General features: G+C 48.1%; 1 protein-coding gene across 1 annotated transcript in view; it reads right to left on the reverse strand.

Moving 5' to 3' along the window:
- Positions 1-840: 840 nt before the first annotated feature.
- Positions 841-16229, reverse strand: part of TNPO3 (transportin 3) — a gene marked incomplete at its 3' end in the record, with an annotated part of 30739 nt that continues 15350 nt past the window's right edge. Inside the window, 10 exon segments of the mRNA XM_087722615.1 lie at positions 841-980; positions 2018-2109; positions 3216-3323; positions 4789-4829; positions 4832-4934; positions 7436-7574; positions 8779-8954; positions 12199-12342; positions 13334-13490; positions 14757-14830. Coding sequence (XP_087578741.1) covers positions 841-980; positions 2018-2109; positions 3216-3323; positions 4789-4829; positions 4832-4934; positions 7436-7574; positions 8779-8954; positions 12199-12342; positions 13334-13490; positions 14757-14830 — 1174 coding nt within the window.

Below are 16229 nucleotides of genomic sequence, written 5' to 3' on the forward strand. Positions count from 1 at the left end.
CCACCCATCTTTTACCCTTCCTTCCATCTTTTCCTTCCTTCAATTCCTCCATCCATTTCTCCTTCCTTCCATCCATCCACCCATCCCTTTCCTCCTTCCATCCTTTTCTTTTACCCTTCCTTCCATCTTTTCTTCCTCCTTCCTTCTATTTATTCATCCATCCATCCATTCCTCCTTCCATTCCTTCCACCCTTTTCTTTTACCCTTCCTTCCATCTTTTCTTCCTCCTATTCTTCCATCCTTCCTTCCATTCATCTATCTTTTCTTCCTACCATTCCTTCCTTCCACCCATCTTTTACCCTTCCTTCCTTCCTATTCTTCCATCCATTCTTCCTTCCTTCCATTCACGCATCTTTTTCTTCCTTCCACCTTTTATCCTTCCTTCTTCCATCTTTTCTTTTATCCCTCCCCCTATCTTTTCTTCCTCCTATTCATCCATCCTTCCTTCCATTCATCTATCTTTTCTTCCTACCATTCCTTCCTTCCACCCATCTTTTACCCTTCCTTCCTTCCTATTCTTCCATCCATTCTTCCTTCCTTCCATTCATGCATCTTTTCTTCCTTCCATCTTTTATCCTTCCTTCCTTCCATCTTTTCTTTTATCCCTCCCCCTATCTTTTCTTCCTTCTATTCATCCATCCATCCTTCCTCCCTCCCTCCGTCCCCTGCTACCCACCCATCCAGAGATGTCCAGTCTGAAAAGGGAGGGTCTCAGAGAGGGGTCCCACCACCAACCAAGGGATTGGAATTAATTCACAAGGTGTCCTTGGGGTCCCGTCTGCAGGGAGCGACCCGCAACCTTCCCCCCCCCCACCCCCTTTGCCTGGCCCTTCCACTTACCCAGGAAATGGGGGTTCCTGTCCACCACTTCGCTCATCTCCCCCACCAGCTCGATGCTGGTGTAGCGCACTGCCGTGTGTACGGCTTCGGGGAGGCGCACCACTCCGTCCAGTACTTCCACCAGAGTGGGATTGTTCTCTCTGCAGCATGGGGGAGGGGGGAAGCAGGAAAATTCTGAACCCTCAAAAACCAACACCATGAACCGCAGGCACCCCCAGCGTGTCCCTGGGCTCCCCAACGATTTAGGGGACCCCTGGCATATAAACCTCACACATCCCCGCCCCCCTACACACACATACACAATTTCTCCCATCCTGTTCTGACCGAGGCTTCCGGAGAGCATGAAGCCAACTCCTGGTCCCGACAAAAAACCCTTTTCTTAATTCGCTGTGAATTCTGCTCCTTCACCTCCAGCAAAGTCTTTCAAAGGAGGATTTACGGTCACGGACCTTATCTGGCTTGGAGAGCTGCCAGGCTGAGATCTGCAGAACTTGGCAAGGAGTCTCGGAGAGTCACGAACCAATGAAGAGAACTGATTGTCTCCTGCAAACTCCACTCCCCTGTCGCTCCTCTTTTATGTCCTCTGGGAGGGGGCCATTCACCGTCCACCTGTGGCTTTACTCCCAATTCGACCCCTCTTCTTTAGCTCTTCCCTTCCTCTAGCAGCTCTGCGCATGCGCACAGGCTCCAGCTGTTCTTCTGCCCCACTGATGTCCGACTCCAAAGGCAGCTGATAACTGGCATACGCCCTGGCCCCCTCTCTGCCCCCGACACAGAACCCTCATCAGGGCTTTCCCCAGACTCCAGGACTGGCCCAGGTTCCTCCCCAACCTCCTCACTGTCCGAATCTGCCGCCAGCTCTTGCTGACCGCTGGTGGGCCACAGCACATCCGCAGGAAGCCACCTGGATTCTAGGGGCCAGATTTGTGGGGTAGAGACGTCCTCTGACCCCCCACCATCCCTACATGGGGTCGTTGGAGGTAGTCCTCGGCTGCTTAACGAGGGTTTGAAATTAGAACGGTTGCGAAAACCCTTTTGAGCCAGGACAAAAAGAGAGGTAGGGAGGGTGCGTTCTGGGTCCAATGTATACTATGTTGTTCCCTAGGTGGCCCCATAGAAACAGCCACTGTGGGTGGGATGCCAAGACCCTGGCATGGCTCCCCCTCCCACTACTCACTGGTCAACGCTCTTGGCTATTGAGGCCATGATGAACAGGACGGCTTCCGTCACCTCCCAAGGCGGGTTGCCTTCTTTCAAAGTGGCATAAAGCTACAACAAGAAACGGATGGATAATAATAATCATCATCATGAGGAGGAGGAGGAGCAGGAGGAGGAAAAGAAGAAGGGGAAATGGAAGGGGGAGGAGGAAGAAGGGGGGAGGAAGGAGGAGGAGGGGAAGAGGGGGAAGAGAGAGGAGGAGAAAGAAGGAGGAGCAGGAGGATGAAGAGGAGGGGAAGAAGGGGAAGGGGAAAGGGGAGGAGGAGGAGGAGGAGGAGGAGGGGGAGGAGGAGGAGGAAAAGAAGAAGGGGAAATGGAAGGGGGAGGAGGAAGGAGGGGGGAGGAAGGAGGAGGAGGGGAAGAGGGGGAAGAGAGAGGAGGAGAACGAAGGAGGAGCAGGAGGATGAAGAGGAGGGGAAGAAGGGGAAGGGGAAAGGGGAGGAGGAGAGGAGGAGGAGGAGGAAAGAAGAAGGGGAAATGGAAGGGGGTGGAGGAAGGAGGGGGGAGGAAGGAGGAGGAGGAGAAGAAGGAGGAGCAGGAGGATGAAGAGGAGGGGAAGAAGGGGAAGGGGAAAGGGGAGGAGGAGGAGGAGGAGGGGAGGAGGGGGAGGAGGAGGAGGAAAAGAAGAGGGAAATGGAAGGGGGAGGAGGAAGGAGGGGGGAAGGAGGAGAGGGGAAGAGGGGAGAGGGGAGGAGACGAGGAGGGGGAGGGGGAGGAGAAGAGGAGGAGGAGGAAGAGGAGGAGGGCAGGAGAAGAAAAGAAGAAAAAAAGAAGAAGAAGAAGAAGAAGAAGTAACCAAGCAATTGTCAACTGTGAAAACCCCACTACACCAGTTTCCCACCTTAGGCACTCAAGCCGGCTGGGTGACTTTGGGCCAATCACCAGGAGACGGTGAGTTCTAGTTCTTAGGCCATGAAAGGCGGTTGCATGACTTTGGGCCACTCACCAGTCCAACCCACCTCGCAGGGTTCTTGTTTTGCAAAAACCAGGGAGTAGGAAGGAGGATTAGGTACGTGTGCTGTGCGCTGCCTTGAGTTACGTATATAGTAACAAAGGTGGGATCAAAATGAAGATAAATAAAAGCTTTCTTAGCTGGACGGAAGAGCTGACGGTGGGACGAACCCCATCCGGGTATCTTTTCCCTTCCGGCCCCTCACCTGAGCAAAACACTCCACGGAGCCAACCAGAAAGATCAAATCCTTGACGAGATCCGAGACTCGCATCCGGAACTCCCCAAAATCATCCGTTTCCTCGGGGATCCCTTCCTAGGATTTGGGGAGGAAGAGAGGGGAAGGAAGGAAGGAAGGATATGTCACTCAAAGAGGACCGGCTGAGGGATTCTGGGAGTTGAAGTCCACCCATCGTACAGACGCCACACAGGTAGGCTGTCCCGGGCTTCACAACTGAGTCAAAATCTCTGTCGCTGAGACAGTTGTTAAGTGAGCTTTGCCCCCGCTTTACAACGACAGATTTGTTCAGGGAATCACTACAGTTGCTTAAGGGAGAAACACGTTCAGTGAATATGGCTTGCCCGTTGTCAGACGGACGCAAAAGAGGAATGTGTGACCTTCAGGCGCAGACAGATAAAAATGGGTGGATTTTTTAAAAAAAATTAAAAATCGTCTTTTTAAAAAATTAAATCAATTTTTTTTATTTAAATCGGGTTTTTTTATGCTTATCAAATTTATTTTCATCAAATGCCTCTGGAGTAAGAATCTATCTAAATATCATTTTCTCTTTAAGATACGTTCATCATTCAGTTTGTTCAGCATGAAACTGAGCTTAAGTGTATTTTTCGGACTATAAGATGCACCGGAGTATAAGACTCACCATGATTTTGAAGAGATAAATTTAAAAATGAAAAGTTTTTGCACTCTTCAGGCCTCCCAAATCCTTTGCACACCTCGTTTTTTGCAAAAAGAAAAAAAAAAGGGGGGGGGGCATGCAGAGCTTTGGGATGCTTGTAGAGTGCTCCTGGGGGCTGCAGGGGGGGGGAGAGCCCAGTTTTTGCTCTTTTTTGCCCTCCCCAGCCCCCAAAAGCACTTTGCAAGTCTCCCGAACCTTCTGCATGTCTGTTTTTGCAAAGAGGGCAGGGTTTCAGGAGGCAAAAAATGTTTTATTCAGTGTATAAGATGCACCCCAGATTTTCACCCTCTTTTTCCTGGGGGAAAGGTGCGTCTTATACATTAGTTCTGTAGCATGAGAGGCTGTCTCTTCTGTAATATTAAGATTGTCGGTGAGTCAACAGTGGGTCAGAAAGAGAAGCCACTGCAGGACGGAGATGAACAGCGGCTCGTTTAAAAATTAGGACTTAAATCGAGTTGATTCAAATCAAGCCCTTTTTGCTAGTGATTTAAATCGTGATTTAAATCTTGATTTAAATCAAATCTACCCTGTACGGAAACACCTCGTCTTCTACCCCCTCCGACACAGATGGGAGAGCCGAGGTGGCGCAGTGGTTAGAGTGCAGTACTGCAGGCCACTTCAGCTGACTGCTAACTGCAGTTCGGCGGTTCAAATCTCACCGGCTCAAGGTTGACTCAGCCTTCCATCCTTCCGAGGTGGGTGAAATGAGGACCCAGACTGTGGGGGCGATGTGCTGACTCTGTAAACCGCTTAGAGAGGGCTGAAAGCCCTATGAAGCGGTATATAAGTCTAACTGCTATTGCTATTGCTGGCCTGAGAGACAAACCTGGGAGGAGGGGGGGTCCTGGAGGGGAGTGGGCTTACGTGGTCAGGGTCCAGCTGGCAGTGGCGGGCCAGGGCGTGAGAAGCCGCTGAATGTAGGCCTTGAAGATGCTGTGGATGATGGCGTCGTCTGTCTTGTACAGATGCTCTCCTAGCCGGTACCAGAAGTTGAAGGATATCTCCACCACCTGGAAGTCGTGAGGGGGAGTAGGGATTACAGATTAACAAGAGTTGGAAGGTACCTTAGAGGTCATCTAGTCCAACCCCCCCACCCCACCCAAGCCATTTCTGACAGAGAGCACTCAAGTCTCTTCTTGAAAGCCTCCAAGGATGAATCTCCCACCACTTCCGAAGGCAACGTCTGTTCCATGGGTTGATTCTTCTCTGTGTCAGAAATTCCTCCTTATTTCTAGGTTGAATCTCTCCTGGATCAGTTTCCATCCATTATTCCTCGTCTGGCCTTTGGTTGCTTTGGAAAATAGCTTGAGCCCCCTCCTCTCTGTGGCAGCCCCTCAAATATTGCAACACTGCTATCCTGCCTCCCTTGGTCCTTCTCTTCCCTAGACCAGCCAGGCCCAGTTCCTGCAACCGTCCATCGTAGGTTTTAGCCTCCAGTCCCTTCATCATCCTGGTTGCTCTTCTCTGCACTTTTTCTAGCGTAGCGTTTCTCAACCTTGGCGACTTTTAAAGTCCTGTGGACTTCAACTCCCAGAGTTTCCCTGGCTGGGGGGGTTCTGGGAGTTGGAAGTCCACAGGACTTAATTGATTTGATTTGATTTAATTATATTTATATGCCGCCCTTTTCCTCCGAAGGGGACTCAGGGCGGCTCACAATTCAAATCAGGGAAGGGGGATACAGGCAAAAATTTAAAAACAAAGCAAAGCATAACAATGCATTATTTAAAACACACAACAGTCATACCATTCGAGACGGGGGCAACAGCTCTTTAGCCCCAGGCCTGTCGGAACAGCCAGGTTTTAAGGGCTTTGCGGAAGGCCTGGAGGGTGGTGAGGGTTCGAATCTCCACGGGGAGTTCGTTCCAGAGGGTCGGAGCAGCCACAGAGAAGGCCCTCCTCCGGGTAGTCGCCAGTCGACACTGGCCGGCGGATGGAACTCGGAGGAGGCCTAATCTGTGGGATCTAATCGGTCTAGTGGAGGTGATTGGCAGCAGGCGGTCTCTCAAGTCGCCAAGGTTGAGAAACACTGCTCTAGAGTCTCATCTTATTTATAGTGTGGGGACCAAAACTGGATGCAGAATTGTAGGAGTGGTCTTACTACGGCTTTATAGAGTGGGATTAGTACCTTCCTGAGTCCTTGGGAGAAGGGTGGCATATAAATCGAATAAACCTAACCCTTCCTTGATCTTGATTGTATCCCTCTGTAGCATACACTACGAAAGCAGGAGAAAATAAGTGAACAAAAAGAAGAAGGATAAGGAGAGGATGAGGACAGGACAGGACAGCTTCCAACTCTGTCCTTCTGTTAAGGAATGGGAATGGAATAGAATGCAGAATAGAATAGAATTAGGAATAGAATAAAATTAAGAATTAGATTAGAATAGAATAGATTAGAATAGAATATAGGAATAGAATAGAATTAGGAATAGGAATAGAATAAAATTAAGAATTAGATTAGAATAGAATAAATTAGAATAGAATATAGGAATAGAATAGAATTAGGAATAGAATAAAATTAAGAATTAGAATTAGGAATAGAATAAAATTAAGAAAGATTAGAATAGAATAGATTAGAATAGAATATAGGAATAGAATAGAATTAGGAATAGGAATAGAATAAAATTAAGAATTAGATTAGAATAGAATATATTAGAATAGAATATAGGAATAGAATAGAATTAGGAATAGGAATAGAATAAAATTAAGAATTAGATTAGAATAGAATAAATTAGAATAGAATATAGGAATAGAATAGAATTAGGAATAGAATAAAATTAAGAATTAGAATAGAATAGAATATAGTAATAGAAAAGAATAGAATTAGGAATAGGAGTAGAATAAGATTAAGAAATAGATTAGATTAGAATAAGGAATAGGAATAGAATAAAATTAAGAATTAGAATATAATAAGATTAAGAAATAGAATAGAATTGGACTTAAAAGTCGCCACGGTTGAGAAACACTGCTCTGGAGTCTACACATCTTATTTATAGTGTGGGGACCAAAACTGGATGCAGAATTCTAGGTGTGGTCTTACTACGGCTTTATAGAGTAGGATTAGTACCTTCCTGAGTCCTTGGGAGAAGGGAGGCATATAAATCAAATAAACCTAAACTTAAACCTTCCTTGATCTTGATTGTAGCCCTCTGTTAATGCAATTTAGGATTGCCTTGGATTTTTCGGCTGCCGCTGCACACGGCTATCTCCTATTTCATTGCTTATCCACTACAACTCTAAGATCCCTCTCATACTTACTGCTGTTAAGCCTGGTTTCACCCAATCTATATTTTTGTTTTTCTTGCCTAAGTGTAAAGACTTTACTTTTCTCTATGTTGGATTTCATTTCGTTAGATAGGACCCAGTGATAGGGGGTCCTTTTAAATCCCCCCTCCCCTCTTGTGGCACAAGGTGGTAGCCTCCTCTCTCAACACCCTCTCGAGCACCCCAAAATTTTCAAGACAGTCACGGGTTCCACCAAGGAAGTGGAAGGTGGAGGTTGGGGGGGTCCTACCTCGTACTGGGGGTGTCCCGCGCAGATCAGGAGCAGCTCTATGGTCCGCAGGTCCCCCAAACCTTGGCCCGGGGTGCAAACGATTTTGTCCAGGAAGGTCTCGCAGAGTTCGGTGAAGATCCGACAGTAATTGAGGACCCTACAAAAAACGACGACAATAACAACCACCACGAGGCGATTGTGAGTTGGCAAGACAATCTCAGGAAGGGCAAAGGAGGGCAGTCAGGGCAATGCGGTTTCTGGAACGAACCCAGGATGGCCCTTTGCGACCTTTCTGACGATCAACATCGAAAGGGAAGCCAGGATTCACTGAACAATCACGTGACTAGCTTAACCACTGCAGGGATTCACTTAACGGCTCTGGCAAGGAAGGTCGTAAACGGGGGCAAAGCTCACTTAACAACTGTCTTGTTTAGCAATGGACGATTGGCCCAAAGTCACCCAGCTGGCTTTCATGCCTATGGCAGGACTAGAAATCCCAGTCTCCTGGTGATTGGCCCAAAGTCACCCAGCCGGCTTTCATGCCTATGGCGGGACTAGAACTCCCAGTCTCCTGGTGATTGGCCCAAAGTCACCCAGCTGGCTTTCATGCCTATGGCGGGACTAGAACTCCCAGTCTCCTGGTGATTGGCCCAAAGTCACCCAGCTGGCTTTCATGCCTATGGCGGGACTAGAACTCCCAGTCTCCTGGTGATTGGCCCAAAGTCACCCAGCTGGCTTTCATGCCTATGGCGGGACTAGAACTCCCAGTCTCCTGGTGATTGCCCCAAAGTTATCCAGCTGGCTTTCATGCCCAAGATGGGACTAGAACTCCCAGTCTCCTGGTGATTGGCCCAAAGTCACCCAGCTGGCTTTCATGCCTATGGCAGGACTAGAACTCCCAGTCTCCTGGTTATTGGTCCAAAGTTATCCAGCTGGCTTTCATGCCCAAGATGGGACTAGAACTCCCAGTCTCCTGGTGATTGGCCCAAAGTTATCCAGCTGGCTTTCATGCCCAAGATGGGACTAGAACTCCCAGTCTCCTGGCGATTGGCCCAAAGTCACCCAGCTGGCTTTCATGCCTATGGCGGGACTAGAACTCCCAGTCTCCTGGTGATTGGCCCAAAGTCACCCAGCTGGCTTTCGTGGCCTAAGGCAGCACTAGAACTCATGCTCTCCCGGTTTCTGACCTCCTGGGAACATCTCCTTGAGCCCCGACCCAATTTCCTTTCCTCTTTAACAACCGAGATTGGAAATTCAACACAGCCACACGTCCGACGCCCCCCCCCCCCCGGCTGAACACCTTGCTCTCAAAACACCTGCCCAGCGACAGGGACCAGGGGACGGATGCTCCCGGTACTCACTTGTCCAAGTCCTCGCGGGCTACGGCCATGTGGTACGCCGTCTCCAGTGTCAGGACGCCCTGGAAGAGCTGCAGGGCGAGGGCCAGGTTGGTCTCCACGTTCTCGATGGCGTAGAGGGCGGAACAGATGCAGTCGGACGCCGCTTCGTGCAGGTTGGACGACGTCTTGTCCTGTTGCTGGAAAAGAGGCCACCCGGAGATCTGGCTTAAACCCTCCCGCACGGGTCTCAGTTAACGTTCAGCCTCCTTTTCCCACACCCGAGTATTACCTGATTAACTGTATGTCAGGCCTTTCTATGATTCTACTAGGCATTTTCTATGGTGGGAAAATGGGGATTGTACAGAGTAGATGCTATGTAGCCATAACAACATTCCTTTCTAGAAAGCCAAGGTCATCCTTTGTCTTTGCACCTCTGCACCTGACAGAAACTGGATGGGTGGAAGCTGCCAGCGTGGCAGTGGGAGATTGGACCATGGGATGGACTTGTGTGTGTGTGTGGGGGGGAAAGATCTTGAACTTTCAACTGGGTGGGGGAAACCGGGAAGCTTTCAGATTCGGGTTTCCCCAGATGTGCCAACGTGGCTCTCTTCATAAATTGGGACTTTGAGGAATCCTTTGCCTGGGACTCTGATTTACCTTCGGGACCCTGACACTGTGGTTATTCACACTTCCCTGCTACATTGGATGGAGAGGGAGAGTTACACAGCCATCTAATCACGTGATCATGTGACCACATGGGGGGGGGAGCATCAGAACTTTGAATTCAGGTCATAACTAGCACCGAGGCAGGTCAGTCGTAAGTCGAGAACGTTCTGTACTTAACCATATTGTGCGGTAACTGTACCGTAACATCCACTTTTATCGGACTTGTGTTAAGATGGGAGTCCTTTGATCTTCTACCTAACTGTCCCTTGACGTAACGGGGAAGGTTGTGGTGGATCAGTCATAATTGCGAACCGTTGTAAGTCGAGCACCGTCTGTACTCCTCATAACCAAGCAGAGTAGATTTTCAATGAGTCCTACTAGCCGGTGTACAGGTCATCCTCGACTTACAACAGTTCATTTAGTGACCAAAGTTCCTACGTCACTGGAAAAAAAGTGACTTATGACCCGTTTTTCACACTTATGACTGCTGTTGCACAGTTGCGCGGTTTACATTCGGATGCTCGACAGCCGACTCGCGTTTATGACGGTAGCAGCGTCCTGGGAATCACACGATCCCGTTTTGACGAGCAACGTCAACAAGGCGCACTCGTTTAACAACCGCAGCGATTCGCTTGACAAACGCGGCGAGGAAAGTCGTAAAACGGGGCAAAACCTGCTGAACACATTTCTCGCGCAACGACATAAATGTTTTTGGGCTCAATTTGGGGTCGTTAAGTTGAGGATGACCTGCCATTTCAACAAACAAAAAAGGCAGGGAGGGGGGAACTGGACCATACAAATTTTGAAAAACGAATGTGCTCGTAAGTTGTCCTCGGTTCACGACCAAAATGAAGCACGCCCGATCGCCGTCCTTAAGTCGTGACTGTTGTGAAAAGGGCCTGGTGAATGAACTGGCTTTACGACAAATTTAACGACAGCTGTTAAGCAAGGCAGGGGAGGTTTTGCCGGAAAACCAATCTTGTGAAACGGTGGGGGTGGAGGGGGGGGGGGAATGTGAAGCCCCTCCAGGACACTCCAAATGGCCCGTAAATGCAACCCAGGTGTCCGAAGTTCGGTCAGTGACCAAGAGGGACCATCACCTCATATAAGGAAAACTTACACAAGATGTTCTAGAGGTGGCACATCTCACCCACAAGATTAGTTAAAATTAATAAAAACTTATCGCCACGATGTTGGAAATGTAACTCTGCACTAGGGACCTTCTACCATATGTGGTGGGAGTGCATGAAAGCTAGGGATTTTCGGCACCAGATAAGAACGTATTTGGAAGAGATGCTAAATCAAAGGATGGATTTGAGGACAGAATTTATTTCTACTAGGGATCACAAAAAAAAAACACGGCTATGTTTAATGCTGCATATTTTAACCGCAGCAAGACTGGGTTTTTTGCGCAAAAATAGAAAAATAAGGAGACTCCCTCGGAATGAAAAGTAATAAATAAAATACTGACGTGCGCAGAGATGGACAGACTGACTCTTAGAGCTCAAAGACGAGGGTGAGACGGAACATCATGAAATCTGGGACAAATTGCACCGATGGTTAGAAACGAGGGGAAAAGGCCAGGACAGAAAAACAGAGAAAAGAATTGGAAAATGTGGTATTAAGTAGGTGTCAGTGGTGGGATTCAGCCGGTTTGCACCTGTTCGGGAGAACCGGTTGGTAACTTTCTAAGCAGTTCGGAGAACCGGTTGTTGGAAGAAATATTTTGTTTTTCCCCACTTTACAGGGCTGATCCTGTAAGGAAGGCAGGAAGGAAACATTCTGGTGTTGTTTCTAGCCTCATCTTTATTGCTTACAGAAACTTCCTCTCCGCTTAACCCTTATTACCATTGTAATAACTAAGGCGAAGCGCCCATCGACCTGAGTGACATTGACTTGGCCACACCCACACGATCACATGACCACCGAGCCCCGCCTATCCAGCTGGTCATTAAGAGCCGAGGTGGCGCGGTGGTTAAATGCAGCACTGCAGGCTACTTCAGCTGACTGCTAGATCAGCAGTTCAGCGGTTCAAATCTCACCGGCTCAGGGTTGACTCAGCCTTCCATCCTTCCGAGGTGGGTAAAATGAGGACCCAGATTGTTGTTGGGGGCAATATGCTGACTCTCTGTAAACCGCTTAGAGAGGGCTGAAAGCCCTATGAAGCGGTATATAAGTCTACTGCTATTAAGGCAGAGAACCGATTGGTAAATTATTTGAATCCCACCACCGGTAGGTGTGATAGGTAGGAATCGGATATGTCTTTGTCTGGTTAGTAATTATATAAAAGAAAGGATCAACGGACAGGTAATCTGACTGACTACACCCACCTATGTAATGGATAGAAAAATGTAATTGTTGTAAGGTCCAATCGCTATATGGAAACGTTTATGCCAGAAATGTCGCACTATGCCCAATGTTTTTAATGTTTATCTAATAAAAATTTATATTAAAAAGAGGGAGGTTTGAACCCAGGTGATGACTAGCCCCAAGGTGGGTCGGTGGTTATTCTGAGCAGCCATTCAGCGGAGGATTACCTGTCCTTAAGGCCCTCGTTTATCAGGGTTGTGTTAAATATGGCGGTGTCTTGATCTTCCTCCTAACTGTGTGGTGACATAAAGGGGGAGATTGTTCCGCTCCTACCACCATGGCTTTGCTCCCACCCCCAAGTTCCGACACCCGCAACAGCGTCTTCCTTCTCGGCACTTGAGTGCCCCAGTTGCCCCTCCAAGGCTTGTGAAGGGGTGGGGGGGTGAGACCCCCCAGGACACGCACCAGAACCTCAAAAAGCAGGGAGAGCAACTTGCTGTTGGCCATGAAGGTGCTATCCAGAACGCCCAGGTTGAACCAGCTTCCCAGGCAACGGAAGATCTTGATGAGCATCTTCTCGTCGCTCCCGGCTTTCTCCACGCAGGTCATCTGCCGGAGAGAAAGAAGAGGCCCGAGTTCAGCTTCCGACCAGGAACAGCCCTTGAAGAGTGTTCGGAGACTTCAGCTTGTCCAGAATGCAGCCATGAGAGCGATTGTGGGTGCACCTCGGTACACCCACGTTACACCTATCCTCCGCGAGCTGCACTGGTTGCCTATTGGTCTCCGGATACGCTTCAAGGTGCTAGTCGTCACTTATAAAGCCCTTCATGGTATTGGACCTGGGTACTTGAGAGACCGCCTCCTGCCGATTACCTCCGCTAGACCGATTAGATCCCACAGATTAGGCCTCCTCCGGGTTCCATCTACTGGCCAATGCCGGCTGTCAACTACCCGGAGGAGGGCCTTCTCTGTGGCTGCTCCAGCCCTCTGAAACGATCTCCCCGTGGAGATTCGGACCCTCGCCACCATTCAGGCTTTCCGTAAAGCCGTTAAGACCTGGCTGTTCCAGCAGGCCTGGGGCTGCTGAGTTCCATCCCCACTCGAACTGGTGTGCTTGTTGAGACCTTTTAAATTTCTTCTGTATTGTTGTTTTTATTTCCTTTCCTTTTGTATTGTTTCCCTTCCCTTTCGGTTTTGTTAGCCGCCCTGAGTCCCTCGGGAATAGGGCGGCATACAAGTTGAATAAAACCTAAACCTAACAGCCTGCCCACCCACCAAGGCGGCTGTTTCTCAAGCTTGAAGGCTTCTAACAACTGATGATGTTCCCTAGTTGGGTCATGAAACATCTGCAAGAAATCCACCTAGCTCAGAGAGCACCAAGGACCCCACACTGCAACCCTGAGCTATAAACATTCTCCTTTATTAATCCCCTCTTATGCTCAAGATCAGTGGGGTTCGGTTGCACCAAGCCACCCTCTTGGTTTTATGGCCGACAAGGGTTCAAATCTTCCCAACTTCTAGGCTCCTCCACGGGTCCCTCTGCGAGAGGCTGGAGTTGAGCGGAGCTGAGCTGCTACGCTTTGGAGTTGCCCAAACTCACCAGGAGGGAGACCACCGTGCTGGAGTAGAAGGCCAAGTCTTCGATGATCTCGGTGCGTCGGTTGGCGCCGATCCGCAAGGACCGGCTGTGAACCTCCTCGGGGAGCACCGTCAGGATCTCCAGCAGGAAAGGCAGGGAGGTCACATCGTTATTGTACCTGGGGTCCCCCGGGAGGGTTGAGAAGAGACGGAATCAGAATTCAGACTGAGAGCAACTTTATTGTGGCTTTTGAGTGCGCGCTCACCGGCATGTGGCTCTCAAAAGGGTCACCCACCTCCCACGGACACCACAGAAGACATGGAGAAAATAAGTGAACGAAAAGAATAAGGATAAGGAGAGGATGAGGACAGGACAGGACAGCTTCCAACTCTGTCCTTCTGTTAAGGAATGGGAATGGAATAGAATGCAGAATAGAATAGAATTAGGAATAGAATAAAATTAAGAATTAGAATAGATTAGAATAGAATATAGGAATAGAATTAGGAATAGGAATAGAATAAAATTAAGAATAAAATTAGATTAGATTAGAAGAATATAGGAATAGAATCAAATAGAATTAGGAATAGAATAGAATAAAATTAAGAATTAGATTAGAATATATGAATAGAATTAGGAATAGGAATAGAATAAAATTAGGAATTAGATTACAATAGAATAGATTAGAATAGAATATAGGAATAGAATAGAATAGAATTAGAATAGAATAAAATTAAGAATTAGATTAGAATATATGAATAGAATAGAATTAGGAATAGGAATAGAATAAAATTAAGAATTAGAATAGAATAGAATATAGTAATAGAAAAGAATAGAATTAGGAACAGGAGTAGAATAAAATTAAGAAATAATTAGATTAGAATAAGGAATAGGAATAAAATAAAATTAAGAATTAGAATATAATAAGATTAAGAAATAGAATAGAATATGATTAAGAAATAGAATAGAACAGAACAGAATAAAACTTTATTGCAACTTTGAATGTACATTAATTGGCATACATTAAAATGAAATTTCATTGTCTATATCTCTCAAAGGGTCAGCCACTTCCAATACAGACATGAGCATCAGCATGCTACATGCGCATGACAAAATAAACTAACATGGTTAAAAGTCAAGAACCATCTGTATTACTCTTGCAGCCAACGACTGTAATGGGCAGACTCCGTTACAGTCGTATGCTGAGGACTTACCTGTGCAGTTAAAAAATGCTGTCAAATCGGAGCTAAGCAGGGAAGCTGCAATTCTTCTAAACTCCAAAGTTTGGTCCACCAGGTGTGCTTGGAAACCATCCCTCCAGAAGCCACCTGTCTCCCCCCAGGCCCTTGGACTGCACTCGGCTCGCTCCTGCGAGACCCCGACACAATCTGGGTTTTGATCGGCTGCTCTAAGACCAGATCTGAAAAGGGGGGGGGGGGAGACTTACTTTTCAACCAAGGTGTGCACGCAGCCTTTCCAGGAAGCCATTTGCAAGGCCAGGTCTGCTATGGCTAACGCCAGCTGCGTATACGGAGAGGAGGAGAGAAAGAGGTGGTGGTAAGTCAGAGGTAGAGTGCAGATAGTAATAGCACCTAAGACTTATATGCCGCTTTACAGGGTCCGCTGCTTGCCTCCCAACCACCTGGGTCTTCATTTGACCGGCCTTGGAAGGATGGAAGGCTGAGTCCAACTTGAGCTGGTCAGGATCGAACTCCTGGCAGTGGGCAGTGAGTGAGTCTGCATTACTGCATTCTCTGTGCCACCATAGCAATAGCAGTAGCAATAGCAGTTAGACTTATATATCGCTTCATAGGGTTTTCATCCCTCTCTAAGCGGTTTACAGAGTCAGCATATCACCCCCACAGTCTGGGTCCTCATTTCACCCACCTCGGAAGGATGGAAGGCTGAGTCAACCTTGAGCCGGTGAGATTTGAACCGCCGAACTGCAGCTAGCAGTCAGCTGAAGTGGCCTGCAGTACTGCACCCTAACCACTGTGCCACCTCGGCCCTTCCTTCCCTTCCTTCTTTAGAACATAGACTTATATACCCCTTCACAATGCTTTGCAGCCCTCTCTAAGTGATTTATAGTGTCAGCCTCTTGCCCCCAACAATCTGGGTCCTCGTTTTATCCACCTCGAAAGGATGGAAGGCTGAGTCAACCTTAAGGCGGTCAGGATCAAACGCTTGGCAGCGGGCAGAGTTAGCCTGTAATGCTGCACTCTAACCTCTGCGCCATCATGGCTCTTAAGGGCCGAGGTGGCGCAGTGGTTAGAGTGCTGTACTGCAGCCACTTCAGCTGACTGTTATCCGCAGTTCAGCGGTTCAAATCTCACCGGCTCAGGGTTGACTCAGCCTTCCATCTTTCCGAGGTGGGTGAAATGAGGACCCGGATCGTTGTTGGGGGCGATATGCTGACTCTGTAAACCGCTTAGAGAGGGCTGAAAGCCCTATGAAGCCGTATATAAGTCTAACTGCTATTGCTATTAATAAGATAAAGAGTGCAGAGCAGATCCCCAGAATGAGATTCTTCCATCAGAAGAGAGCTAGAAGGGCCCTGGGAGGCCTTCTAGTCCACTCCCCTGCTCGGGAAGGACACCCTAGACCGTTTTAAGATAAATGGCTGCCCCATCTCTTCTTAAAGAAACTGGACCCACGATTTCTGAAGGCAACTTCTGTTCCACTCGCTGATTTGTTCTCACGGTTGGGAAATTTCTCCGTAGTCCCACGTTGCTTCTCTCCTTGATTAGTTTCCATCCATTATTCCTTGTCCTGCCTTCAGGTATTTGGAGCAGTGGTCTCCAACCTTGGCAACTTTAAGACTTGTGGACTTCAACTCTGGGAGTTGAAGTCCACAAGTCTTAAAGTTGCCAAGGTTGGAGACCATTGCTTTGGAGAATAGGTTGACCCCCCCTCTCCTTCT

This window comes from Thamnophis sirtalis, unplaced genomic scaffold (assembly GCF_051295495.1).
Source record: "Thamnophis sirtalis isolate CommonGarterSnake01/CBP01778 unplaced genomic scaffold, rThaSir2_p1.2 scaffold_9, whole genome shotgun sequence".
In the NCBI taxonomy this organism is placed as follows: Eukaryota; Metazoa; Chordata; class Lepidosauria; order Squamata; family Natricidae; genus Thamnophis; species Thamnophis sirtalis.